Raw genomic sequence first — 13,643 nt, 5'->3', positions numbered from 1 at the left:
ATGAGTTACTGTGGTGAGAGGTCAGGGGTCAGATATGAGTTACTGTGGTGAGAGGTCAGGGGTCAGATATGAGTTACTGTGGTGAGAGGTCAGGGGTCAGATATGAGTTACTGTGGTGAGAGGTCAGGGGTCAGATATGAGTTACTGTGGTGAGAGGTCAGGGGTCAGATATGAGTTACTGTGGTGAGAGGTCAGGGTCAAATATGAGTTACTGTGTTGAGATGTCAGGGTCAGCTATGAGTCAGTTATTGTATTTGATATGGTATCATGGTATCATTTACACAGCCTGGTGGGGTCAGTAGGCCTCAGTGGTCATGTTGAGCCAGAGAGAGAGAGACGGAGAGAGACAGAGAGAGACAGTGAGAGACAGACAGAGAGAGAGATAGAGAGAGAGATTGACAGACAGCGAGAGAGAGATCGACAGACAGTGAGAGAGAGATCGACAGACAGACAGCGAGAGAGAGATCGACAGACAGTGAGAGAGAGATCGACAGACAGTGAGAGAGAGAGATCGACAGACAGAGAGAGAGATAGAGAGAGATCGACAGAGAGAGAGAAAGAGAGAGAGATTGACAGACAGCGAGAGAGAGATCGACAGACAGTGAGAGAGAGATAGACAGAGAGATAGAGAGAGAGAGATAGACAGAGAGATAGAGAGTGAGAGAGAGAGAGAGAAAGAGACAGACAGACAGAGGACGCCCCTGCCAGCTGTCGCTGACTGAGTGAAGGAGCTCTCTCAGGCCCAGAGGTCGTAAGCCTGGCTTTAGTGTTTATAGCCTCCACACACAGCAATGCCAAATTTGGGCACGATTCCTCTTCATCTGCCAAGGGACATGTGCTTAGATGCTTGGGGTTTAAAAACAGCCTGTTCTGTGCTGGAAATGCATGAGGATGAGCTTTGGAGCAAGAGTGCCAAGATTCACAAGTATGACTCGTTGACTTGAAAGCACTCCAATTTGACCAGAGGTTACAGCACACTCTGACCCTCTGACACCGAAGCCTTAGAAAGACACCTTTTTTTTGTGTGTTCTAGAATAGAGAGAGGAGTCTAGAACACTGTGGTTGACTGTTTACATGGCTAGAACTCCTGGGATATGTTACAGCAGCTCTCCGACACCCAGCTAGCTACAGATGGTGTGACCATACAAGGCCATGGTTCTTTATTCAACCCCTAACAGCATTTAGAAAGTTGACAAGTCCAATCCTTAGTTAGGCTTATGTAGTTAAGTTAAGCATTTCTCTAGACTGACCCACTGGTAGGTTTATTTGGAGACAACAGGTGTACAACAAGAAAAGTCATCCTCTCCTTTTGTTTGTGACTATTTCTCCTGTAACCTTGACGATAATCTTCCGTGTCCAATTGAAATGTAATAAAGCTCTGAAATATGATATTTTGGGGTGGAGGAGACCAGGCTTAAGTCCAAAGCTGAAATCACCTGGAACTTAAAACACAGAATGTTGTCCTTCTACGGTAGTTCTACTGTCCTAATGCATTCCTTTCAGAAGATCCAACCGTACTCCACCCAAACGTTGGTGATTTTTAAATCATCATGTTTATTGTCGGTGACAGTGAAATGAACCACCATGTGATGCATACACACCCATTGTTTCAAGTTGCCATAGTAACGTTACAGTAATATCACACAGCAGCTCCACGGCGTGTCCGGTAATAACAAGATAATAGACTCGTGTTGAGCGACTGTCAGGGAACTCACTGCACAGCTAACAGCTAATCCACTTTAAGCATTAGCAGCACACGGCAGGTTTAGCACGTAGAAATATAACCACACTCCAGTCAACCTGTCACAGACCCATTGACTTGAATGAGAATGCTCGTTCTAGTAAGTCTATTTCGTTGGGTGTTAGCCTGTCTGCTTTAGCCTTCTGTGTCCGACAGGGGAAGTACAAACACGTCTGTTGCTTTCGTTGTTTTGAAATTCGTAGCCCTTCCATCGAAGGCTAGCAATGCACCTATCTATACAAACTGGAGCAGAGCAGCCTGGGTAAATACAGGGTCACATGGGGTGGTAGGGTGTTAGTAGCAGTTAGGAGTAGTAGCAGTTAGTAGTAGTAGCAGTTAGTAGTTAATAGTAGTAGTAGTAGTAGTTCATAGTAGTAGTAGTAGTAGTAGTAGTAGTAGTAGTAGTGGTTAATAGTAGTAATAGTAGTAGTTAATAGTAGCAACAGTAGTAGTAGTAGTAGTAGTTAATAGTAGTAGTAGTAGTAGTGGTTAATAGTAGTAGTAGTAGTAGTAGTTAATAGTAGTAGTAGTAGTGGTTAATAGTAGTAATAGTAGTAGTTAATAGTAGCAACAGTAGTAGTAGTAGTAGTAGTAGTAGTTAATAGTAGTAGTAGTAGTAGTAGTTAATAGTAGTAGTAGTAGTAGTTAATAGTAGTAGTAGTAGTAGTAGTTAATAGTAGTAGTAGTAGTAGTTAATAGTAGTAGTAGTAGTAGTAGTAGTAGTTAATAGTAGTAGTAGTAGGTAGTAGTAGTAGTAGTTAGTAGTAGTAGTAGTAGTTAATAGTAGTAGTAGTAGTTAATAGTAGTAGTAGTAGTAGTAGTAGTAGTAGTAGTTAATAGTAGTAGTAGTAGTAGTAGTAGTAGTAGTAGTAGTGGTAGTAGTAGTAGTAGTAGTTAATAGTAGTAGTAGTAGTTAATAGTAGTAGTAGTAGTTAATAGTAGGGTAATAGTGATGAAGTTGTTTCTGTGACCAGATGGGACACTGTTATATTTCTGCACAGTCGTAACCCCAATCCCATTCTAAAACCCCTATCTTTCCATACTTCCCCCCCTCTCCATTTCTCCTGTCTCTTCCCTCTCTCCCTCTCCCCTGTCTCTTCCCCCTCTCCCTCTCTCCTGTCTCTTCCCCCTCTCCCTCTCTCCTGTCTCTTCCCCCTCTCCCTCTCCCCCTCTCCCTCTCCTTTCTCTTCCCCCTCCCTCTCTCCTGTCTCTTCCCCCTCTCCCCTGTCTCTTCCCCCTCTCCCTCTCTCCTGTCTCTTCCCTCTCTCCCTCCTCCCCCTCTCCTGTCTCTTCCCCCTCTCCCTCTCTCCTGTCTCTTCCCCCTCTCCCTCTCTCCTGTCTCTTCCCCCTCTCCCTCTCTCCTGTCTCTTCCCCTCTCCCTCTCTCCTGTCTCTTCCCTCTCTCCTGTCTCTTCCCCCTCTCCCTCTCTCCTCTCTTCACCCCTCTCCCTCACTCCTGTCTCTTCCCCCTCTCCCCCTCCTGTCTCTTCCCCCTCTCCCTCTCTCCCTCTCTACCCTCGGTCTCTCCCTGTAGGTCTGTGCCCCGACTGGAAGGCCTGGGACCCTAACCACCCTGTGGAGAATGCCAGAGAGGCCATGCAGCAGGCTGACGACTGGCTGGGCGTGCCCCAGGTAAGACACAATACTCTGGGGTGACAGTTCCAGGGAAAGCCCCATGAAGCCACACGTAGTGGAGCCAGTGAATGAGGTTGGGGATAATATCCACTGAGAAGCAATGGGTCTTTATACTACAATGTATTTACTTTTGGTTTGTTATTCAGTGAACACTTAAACAAGATGTGTTTGTAAATGATGTGTTTGTTGGAGTGTTTAGATGCACATTCAATACTAAGATGATAAGGTGTAGATTTGTTAGATTCTCTAAGGTGTATATTTGTTAGATTCTCTAAGGTGTAGATTTGTTAGATTCTCTAAGGTGTAGATTTGCTAGATTCTCTAAGATTTGTTAGATTCTCTAAGGTGTAGATTTGTTAGATTTGTTAGATTTGCTTTCTCTAAGGTGTAGATTTGTTAGATTCTCTAAGGTGTATATTTGTTAGATTCTCTAAGGTGTAGATTTGTTAGATTCTCTAAGGTGTAGATTTGTTAGTTTCTCTAAGGTGTAGATTTGCTAGATTCTCTAAGGTGTAGATTTGCTAGATTCTCTAAGGTGTATATTTGCTAGATTCTCTAAGGTGTAGATTTGCTAGATTCTCTAAGGTGTAGATTTGCTAGATTCTCTAAGGTGTAGATTTGTTAGTTTCTCTAAGGTGTAGATTTGCTAGATTCTCTAAGGTGTAGATTTGCTAGTTTCTCTAAGGTGTAGATTTGCTAGTTTCTCTAAGGTGTAGATTTGCTAGTTTCTCTAAGGTGTAGATTTGCTAGTTTCTCTTCTGAAACAGAATCTGTGAGCTGTACTATTTGTGTTTCTCTACTTGTTTATCTGACACGGCGTACATAGTCTGGGTTAAGAAGGACCATTAGTGACATGGCATAGCCTTACGGTGAATATTGAGCAGAGTGTGTGCCATGGATTCCCAGGCCCAGGGGGCTGAATTCTCCGCAGGCTGAGGGCTGTACCATGGGCTGTAGATGAGGTGTGGGAGAGGGCTTGGCTCAGGACTAAATCCCCTGACTGCATGGCTTACCGAGGCCGCAGTCCTGCTGTACCAGGGTTAAATATAGACAGACAGCTTTACACCAGACTGATACTACCAACATGGCAGAGGGAAGGAAGAGGAGAGAGACAATTATATAGAATAGATTATAAATACATTATAAATAGTATCTAGGCAATGTGCATTCACATTGGTATACAGAAGAAATACATGCACCTGTCTGTCTCCCTGTCTGTCTGTCTCCCTTTCGGTCTGTCTCCCTGTCTGTCTGTCTCCCTGTCTGTCTGTCTCTCTCCCTTTCGGTCTGTCTCCTTGTCTCCCTGTCGGTCTGTCTCCCTCTCTGTCTGTCTGTCTCCCTGTCTGTCTCTCTCCCTTTCGGTCTGTCTCCTTGTCTCCCTGTCGGTATGTCTCCCTCCCTCCCTCCCTCCCTCCCTCCCTCCCTCCTCCCTCCCTCCCTCCCTCCCTGTCTGTCTGTCTGTCTGTCTGTCTGTCTGTCTGTCTGTCTGTCTGTCTGTCTGTCTGTCTGTCTGTCTGTCTGTCTGTCTGTCTGTCTGTCTGTCTGTCTGTCTGTCTGTCTGTTTGTCTGTCTCCCTGTCGGTCTGTCTACCTCCCTGTCTGTCTGTCTCCCTGTCGGTCTGTCTCCCTCCCTGTCTGTCTGTCTTCCTGTCTCCCTCCCTCCATGTCTGTCTCCCTGTCTGTCTCCCTGTCTCCCTGTCTGTCTGTCTGTCTGTCTGTCTGTCTGTCTGTCTGTCTGTCTGTCTGTCTGTCTGTCTGTCTGTCTGTCTGTCTGTCTGTCTGTCTGTCTGTCTGTCTGTCTGTCTGTCGGTCTGTCTCCCTTCCTGTCTGTCTGTCTCCCTGTCGGTCTGTCTCCCTTCCTGTCTGTCTGTCTCCCTGTCTGTCTGTCTCCCTTCCTGTCTGTCTGTCTCCCTGTCTGTCTGTCTCCCTGTCTTTCTGAAAACAGTTGTGCTATGAACTCTGTTCCCCAAGGAGCAAATGGGTTTAAGTCAAGTTAGACAATTGTGGTTGTACAGTATTAACCTTACACCCTCTGCTTGTTGCCTAGGTGATCGCCCCTGAGGAGATTGTCGATCCGGATGTGGATGAACACTCAGTGATGACCTACCTGTCCCAGTTCCCCAAGGCTAAGCTGAAGCCTGGCGCTCCCCTCAAACCTAAAGGCGTTCAGCTGTACCCCAGCAAGGCCAAGGCCTACGGACCTGGTGGGTGCTCACTGAGATAGAAACCATGAACAGTGTAGTTGAATCAGGACTTGGGTTGAGAAATTCCCGGAAACATTCCCAAAATCCCCATGATTCTCGGGAATCAGAACGCAATAAGCAGGGAAGGAAACTTCCCTCCAGGATTTCAGAAACATAGTCTGGGTTAAGAACGGCCAGGCACTTTTACAATGTTTCTGGGGTTATTTGCAACCCAAGCAACTGATAAGCATAATTGATTGTTTTATACACATAGACTCAAACATATCTAACTCACCATCTCCCACTCCCTCCCGTAGGTATTGATTCCCACGGAAACATGGTTCTGAAGCCAGCAGTGTTCACAGTGGAGACTCTGCAGGCAGGTCAGGCCGAGGTGCTGGTCTATGTGACCGATCCCGAGGGACACACTGAGGAGGCTACGGTGGTCTTCAACAATGACAAAAACAGGACCTACACGGTCACTTATGTACCCAAGGTTGAGGGTGTCCATAAGGTAAACAAATGGCTGCCATCAATATCCCATGTAGATTTATGTTATGTATTTACGTTACGTTACTTTAGTAAAACTGTACATTAGTCTACTTATATTTTTTCTTGACTTGCTTTCGACTTAACTTTACTTGTCTTTATTTTACAATCTACACATCTCATCGTCACAATGTACCACAAGAGCATTGGAAACTCACAGGAACATTTCAACGTTTACCCCCCCCCTCAGGTAAAAGTGCTGTTTGCAGGGCAGGACATTGACAAGAGTCCCTACACAGTGAACGTTGCCAAGGCCATGGGCGATCCCAACAAGGTCCAGGCCAGAGGACCAGGGCTGGAAGCTACCGGCAACGTGGCCAACAAACCCACCTATTTCGACATCTACACCGCAGGTAAGGAGTGGGAAGTCAACCATGTTGGATCTTCAACCAGGTTGGACAAGAAACACAGTAACACTGATCAGACCAGTTGCTGGACAAAACTGGAGACACTAGAGGGAATCCAAACATTTACTGAGGATGCTACAGCACTGAGGATGCTACAGCACTGAGGATGCTACAGCACTGAGGATGCTACAGCACTGAGGATGCTACAGCACTGAGGATGCTACAGCACTGAGGATGCTACAGCACTGAGGATGCTACAGCAGCCCCTGAGTTATTGGCATATTTCTGCTGTAGTGTACAGGGCCTTTACTAGTCCTGTATTAGCAGACCGATATCTGTAGCGCCGGCAACATTTATTTTACCCCCAAACAACTTCCTGCGGCTATGCATTTACTCCGAGGGCCCACAACAATGTCCATGCATGTTTCCTTGTTTTGATCACATGGTTGATCAACAGCATTTTGATTGGTGTCTTCCTGTTGTCTTGTACAGGTGCTGGTAATGGTGATGTGAGCGTTGTCGTCGTGGACCCTGAGGGGAAGAAAGACACAGTGGAACTGATTTTGGAAAACAAAGGGGACAGTGTTTTCCGTTGCACCTACCGGCCCATGTTGGAGGGCCCCCATACCATCCACATCCTGTTCGCGGGTCAGGAGATTCCCAAGAGTCCCTTCAAAGTTCAAATCGCAGAGGGTGAGTTAGCACTGAGCTAACCAACTGTCACTAACTATCACCAACTGTCACTACAAAAATCACTGTTGGAAAATTGTGTCGTTCAGTTGTCGATCTGTCACTCTCTAGTTCCACAGTCTACAGCTATCTCGATCCCACGGCGGTACTAACAGGTTGTCACGACGACCGAGACCAGTTTAGTGTACTATGTTAAAGTTAAATGAACATCCTGTCTGTGATTTGTAGCTCCTCCCTCTATGGTGGGTCCTCCTCCAGTCCAGATTATCCCCCAGTCTTCCTTCACCTCTCCCGGGGGGGGGAAGGAGCCAGCGGGCAAGAAAGGGGGTGTCCCTACCCCCAAAGGCAAAAAGGGTCGACCAAGTTAGTATGGGCCCTCCAGGTGGACGCCTGCGCCCGTTTTACCCGCTGATATGCTAGCCGTGCCCCACTGTGCACTATACTCTATGCCATTTGCCCAATGCCTTGCAGGTGCCCTGTTTGCTTCCTGTGACGGGGGCAATGCTATACCATCTGAGTGCCTTGCTTGGGCGCCTTCCGCCTCGCCTGTGGCAGCTTGATGTTGGAGACTGATATTTCTAGCTCTATTTTGTAGCAAAGTGAACGTTGTAGTCAGAAACTATCCAGCAAAGTTATTTCAGTCTTTGTGAGACATTGCTTCACAGATTGCATTACGAAAATGCAGTGTCAGATGTTTATCGCTTGCTGCGATTCCTTGATCTTGGGTTAGCATTCATAGGTTTGATTTGCTTCAAACTAATGAGTGAAGCCAAGCCCGCAATCAGCGCTTCCGTGAAATGTCATTTTGTCAGTTGATGCCTGGATTCGCCATTCATGTTTTTATGCTGCGACCATTACATGAGTGTGTATTATACGACGTGACTCTCCTACATTCAGCACTGCGCTGTTCCTCCTCTGCTGCATTGTGGTCATAGCTGGCATCCTATGGGAATTGATTGACTGATGATGTTATGTGTCCTTCAAGAAGGCATTCTTTGCAGCATCTTGTTTGCATATGGCGTTATACCGTATGGGAATGTCTATCAGTCTATCTGTCTATCTGTCTATCTATCTGTCTATCTGTCTATCTATCTGTCTGTCTATCTGTCTATCTGTCTATCTATCTATCTATCTATCTATCTATCTATCTATCTATCTATCTGTCTATCTATCTATCTATCTGTCTATCTATCTATCTATCTATCTATCTATCTATCTGTCTATCTATCTATCTATCTGTCTGTCTGTCTGTCTGTCTGTCTGTCTGTCTATCTATCTATCTATCTATCTATCTATCTATCTATCTATCTATCTATCTATCTATCTATCTATCTATCTATCTATCTATCTATCTATCTATCTGTCTATCTGTCTATCTATCTGTCTATCTGTCTGTCTATCTGTCTATCTATCTGTCTATCTGTCTGTCTGTCTGTCTATCTATCTATCTATCTATCTATCTATCTATCTATCTATCTATCTATCTATCTATCTATCTGTCTATCTGTCTATCTATCTGTCTATCTATCTGTCTATCTGTCTGTCTATCTATCTATCTATCTATCTAAGCTATCTATCTATCTATCTAAAGTATCTATCTATCTAATCTATCTATCTATCTATCTATCTATCTATCTATGTCAAAATATCTATCTATCTATCTATCTATCTATCTATCTATCTATCTATCTATCTATCTATCTGTCTGTCTGTCTGTCTGTCTGTCTGTCTGTCTGTCTGTCTGTCTGTCTGTCTGTCTGTCTGTCTGTCTGTCTGTCTGTCTGTCTGTCTGTCTGTCTGTCTGTCTGTCTGTCTGTCCATTCAATTCAATTCAAGGGGCTTTATTGGCATGGGAAACATGTGTTAACATTGCCAAAGCAAGTGAGGTAGATAATATACAAAAGTGAAATAAACAATAAAATTAACAGTAACATTACACATACAGAAATGTCAAAATAATAAAGACATTACAAATGTCATATTGTGTATATATACAGTGTTGTAACAATGTATAATGTACAAATATATCAATAGATCCCATACTGTTAGGCCAGTCTATGTTCCACTGTCCTTAACCATGCCTCTCTCTCCCTCTCCAGCCATCAATGCCAACGCGTGTTGTGCCACGGGCCGAGGCCTCCAGCCTAAGGGGGTGAGGGTGAAGGAGGTGGCAGACTTCAAGGTCTTCACCAAGGGAGCCGGCTGCGGAGAGCTCAAAGTCTCCGTGACTGGACCAAGTGAGTCAGCACTCTCCTCTCTCTCCTCCTTTCTCTCTTCTCTCTCTCCTTCCCTCTCTCCTCCTTTCTCTCTCCTCCTTTCTCTCCTCCCCTCTCTCTTCTCCTTTCTCTCTTCTCCCTCTCCTCCTTTCTCTCTCTCCCCCTTTCTCTCTCTCTCTTTTCTCTCTCTTTCTCCCTCCTTTCTCTCTCTTTCTCTCTCTTCTCCTTTCTCTCCTTCTTTCTCTCTCTCCTCCTTTCCCTCTTCTATCTCTCGGTCATGGATTTGTGATGTGCATCAGAGGCTGTATCAGAGACTACAACAAGGTCCTGCTATTAATCATACTGTGCTTCTCCTTTCAGGTGGAGCAGAGGCACCAGTGAAAGTTAAGGATATTGGTGATGGTGTCTATGAGTGTGAATATCTCCCTGTCCAGACTGGTAAATACACAGTTAACATCACCTGGGGAGGACAACTCATCCCACGCAGGTGAGCATTATACTATCCACCAACCAGCCCCTGACTCAGTTTACAGTAACACAGACTGACTCAGTTTACAGTAACACAGACTGACTCAGTTTAACACAGCCCCTGACTCAGTTTACAGTAACACAGACTGACTCAGTTTACAGTAACACAGACTGACTCAGTTTAACACAGCCCCTGACTCAGTTTACAGTAACACAGACTGACTCAGTTTAACACAGCCCCTGACTCAGTTTACAGTAACACAGACTGACTCAGTTTACAGTAACACAGACTGACTCAGTTTAACACAGCCCCTGACTCAGTTTACAGTAACACAGACTGACTCAGTTTAACACAGCCCCTGACTCAGTTTACAGTAACACAGACTGACTCAGTTTAACACAGCCCCTGACTCAGTTTACAGTAACACAGACTGACTCAGTTTAACACAGCCCCTGACTCAGTTTACAGTAACACAGACTGACTCAGTTTAACACAGCCCCTGACTCAGTTTACAGTAACACAGACTGACTCAGTTTAACACAGCCCCTGACTCAGTTTACAGTAACACAGACTGACTCAGTTTAACACAGCCCCTGACTCAGTTTAACACAGCCCCTGACTCAGTTTACAGTAACACAGACTGACTCAGTTTAACACAGCCCCTGACTCAGTTTAACACAGACCCTGACTCAGTTTAACACAGCCCCTGACTCAGTTTAACACAGACCCTGACTCAGTTTAACACAGACAAATTCATAGAAGACTACTTAGGATTTGTGGTAGTTTTTACTTACCTTAGCACTGATCTGGAATCAGGGTGAGACTATTTGCTAAATGTAAGTGTATACTACGGTTTTTATCTTGAATAAAAGTTGTTTCTGTGTCTCCCTCAGTCCCTTCGAGGTGGAGGTGAGTGAGGAGGTTGGCCCTCAGAAGGTGAGAGCTTGGGGCCCCGGGCTGCTGACCGGCCAGGTGGGCAAATCAGCTGACTTCGTGGTCGAGGCCATCGGCACCGAAGTAGGAACTCTGGGTAAGTCAGGACATGAGGGCCCTGGGGCATTGTGGGTAATGTAGTTGAACCAGTAGAGTAATGGATTGGGTACACTGCTTCTTCTCTGAAGACACCAGTTCAGTTGGTATTCTTACAGGTGAACAAGGGGACATTAACTGGGTGCCTCTTGACTGATTAGGAGACTAAAGTCTAAAGTTATTCATACTCCCTCCTCTCTCTAGGTTTCTCCATCGAGGGTCCGTCCCAGGCTAAGATAGAATGTGACGATAAGGGTGACGGCTCCTGCGATGTCCGCTATTGGCCCACTGAGCCAGGTGACTACGCCGTCCATGTCATCTGTGATGACGAAGACATCAAGGACAGCCCCTTCATGGCCCATATCCTGCCTGCAGCCAATGACTGCTTCCCTGAGAAGGTTAGCTCCACCCACCACTCCAGCTAGCTCCACCCTTACAGGAGTAGTAGTCTTTATAAAACACAAAAACACACTGATGTGCACACACATAAACACACACAAAAACACAAACTAACACATAAGCAAACAAATAAACAAACAAACTAACTAACTAACGCATAAACAAATACAAACAAACTAACTAACTAACGCATAAACAAATACAAACAAACAAACTAACTAACTAACGCATAAACAAACAAATAAACTAACACATACATATAAATACATAATAAAATATGTCTCCTCTGCAGGTGAAAGCTTTCGGTCCAGGTCTGGCGCCCACTGGGGTTATTGTAAACAAACCGGCAGAGTTCACCATCGATGCCCGCGAGGCTGGCAACGGCCACCTCAAGATCTACGCCCAGGATACAGAGGGTGTCACCATCGACATTAAGATCACTGACAAGGGAGACGGCACCTTCCTGTGTGTGTACGTCCCCACCAAGCCCATCAAACACACCATCATCATCACCTGGGGAGACGTCAACGTGCCCAACAGTCCCTTCAGGGTGAGTAGGACCGACTCACTGGGGTTGGAACCCAGATCTCCTGTGCATTACCAGACTTCATTAGCCTGCTGAGTTAAAAGGCATTAGGTCAGTGACGGGGAGTCTTCAGGTCTCAGACAGACGAGGCAGTTACATAAACTCAGCCACTCCACTAGAAACGGATAAGACTAGTTTAGACAGCAACCATAGTGCTGTGTGTCAAGTACTGTGTCTGTGTGTATAGGTGATTGTTGGAGAGGGCTGCCACCCAGCCAAGGTCAAGGTGTATGGTCCAGGAGTGGAGAAGACGGGACTCAAGGCCAACGAACCCACCTACTTCACTGTGGACTGTGCCGAGGCTGGACAAGGTACGTGTGTCGGAATAGGAAATACTACTCAAAAGGTTCTTCAGCTTGTTCCTGTAGAAAAACCCTGTAGTGTTTCCAGGTAGAACCTTTTCACCCTGTTAGAACCCAATTAAAACCATTTCTTCCCTAGAGAAGGCAGTTGACCATTGTCTTGCACTTGTTCTTGCTAATACCAACCTAACTTTAGTGCCTGCAGCTGTAGAAGATCAGAAATGTATGGCTGCTACGGCTACAGCATTAGGAGATTTCTTCATATATAGATATGAAATGAAAGTTGATCCATTGACCTCCCACAGGAGACATTAGCATTGGGATCAAGTGTGCTCCAGGAGTGGTGGGCCCAGCCGAGGCTGACATCGACTTTGACATCATCAAGAACGACAATGACACCTTCACTGTCAAGTACACTCCGCCCGGCGCAGGGAAATACACCATCATGGTGCTGTTCGCCGAGCAGGTAAAACTACATTACCCAGAATCCTTCAGTCGAAGGGTTACTGTTACTATGTGGCTTAGCATCACAGCTATAATAATGGCACAGGAAGTTAGATCTGTGTTCGAGTTTTTGTTAAAAAAAGTGTACAGCAACAAAACTATTCCCGTATTTGTTTTCCAGGAAATCCCCATCAGTCCATTCAGAATTAAGGTTGATCCTTCCCATGATGCTGGCAAAGTGAGGGCTGAGGGCCCAGGACTCAACAAGACAGGCGTGGAGGTGGGTACTCCGACCCACTTCACCATCTTTACCAAGGGAGCAGGCAAGGCCAAGCCTGAGGTCCAGTTCACAGCAGCAGGCCTGAAGGGGGAAGCTGTGAGGGACTTTGAGATCATCGACAACCATGACTACTCCTACACCGTCAAGTACACGGCCGTTCAACAGGGTCAGATGACCATCTCCGTCACCCACGGAGGGGACCCCATTCCCAAGAGCCCCTTCAATATTACTGTGGCTCCTCCTATAGATCTGGGAAAGGTCAAGGTGACAGGACTCGACACCAGTAAGTTCTCAACTTTGTATACAATATAAAGTAAGGTTGTAGGGGCCCACTTCTTGTATTCAGCTCTGCTTTGGTTGAAGGGGCCCACTTCTTGTATTCAGCTCTGCTTTGGTTGAAGGGGCCCACTTCTTGTATTCAGCTCTGCTTTGGTTGAAGGGGCCCACTTCTTGTATTCAGCTCTGCTTTGGTTGAAGGGACCCACTTCTTGTATTCAGCTCTGCTTTGGTTGAAGGGACCCACTTCTTGTATTCAGCTCTGCTTTGGTTCTCTTCTCATCAATGACTGCCTGGAGGAGTCAATTGTAAATATTGAATCAAAATTGTGCTGTGACATGTACAGAGGAGTACATTTTTGATTGCCTTGTCTGAGACTGGACAGCTGTAAACGTGTTTTATGGTTGGAGGTTGATTTACATGTGACTGTGTGGTGGTTGATTTACATGTGTCTGTGTGGTGGTTGATTTACATGTGACTGTGTGGTGGTTGATTTACA

At 45.7% G+C, this 13,643-nt stretch overlaps 1 protein-coding gene across 2 annotated transcripts in view; it reads left to right on the top strand.

Moving 5' to 3' along the window:
• Positions 1–13,643, top strand: part of LOC124032290 (filamin-C-like) — a 50,197-nt gene that overhangs the window by 7,603 nt on the left and 28,951 nt on the right. Inside the window, exons 3-16 of one of the 2 annotated variants that reach the window (XM_046344563.1) lie at positions 3,275–3,372; positions 5,422–5,578; positions 5,875–6,071; positions 6,297–6,459; positions 6,946–7,146; positions 7,372–7,506; positions 9,243–9,380; positions 9,720–9,846; positions 10,722–10,858; positions 11,062–11,255; positions 11,549–11,806; positions 12,030–12,153; positions 12,450–12,610; positions 12,770–13,151. In XM_046344563.1, coding sequence (XP_046200519.1) covers positions 3,275–3,372; positions 5,422–5,578; positions 5,875–6,071; positions 6,297–6,459; positions 6,946–7,146; positions 7,372–7,506; positions 9,243–9,380; positions 9,720–9,846; positions 10,722–10,858; positions 11,062–11,255; positions 11,549–11,806; positions 12,030–12,153; positions 12,450–12,610; positions 12,770–13,151 — 2,472 coding nt within the window. The remainder of the gene's footprint in view (positions 1–3,274; positions 3,373–5,421; positions 5,579–5,874; positions 6,072–6,296; positions 6,460–6,945; positions 7,147–7,371; positions 7,507–9,242; positions 9,381–9,719; positions 9,847–10,721; positions 10,859–11,061; positions 11,256–11,548; positions 11,807–12,029; positions 12,154–12,449; positions 12,611–12,769; positions 13,152–13,643) is intronic. The other variant, XM_046344573.1, reaches the window with a different exon arrangement.

This window comes from Oncorhynchus gorbuscha, linkage group LG01 (genome assembly GCF_021184085.1).
Source record: "Oncorhynchus gorbuscha isolate QuinsamMale2020 ecotype Even-year linkage group LG01, OgorEven_v1.0, whole genome shotgun sequence".
NCBI lineage: Eukaryota > Metazoa > Chordata > Actinopteri > Salmoniformes > Salmonidae > Oncorhynchus > Oncorhynchus gorbuscha.
Note: the sequence above shows the minus strand (reverse complement) of the source record. Positions and strands in the feature narration are given on the sequence as shown.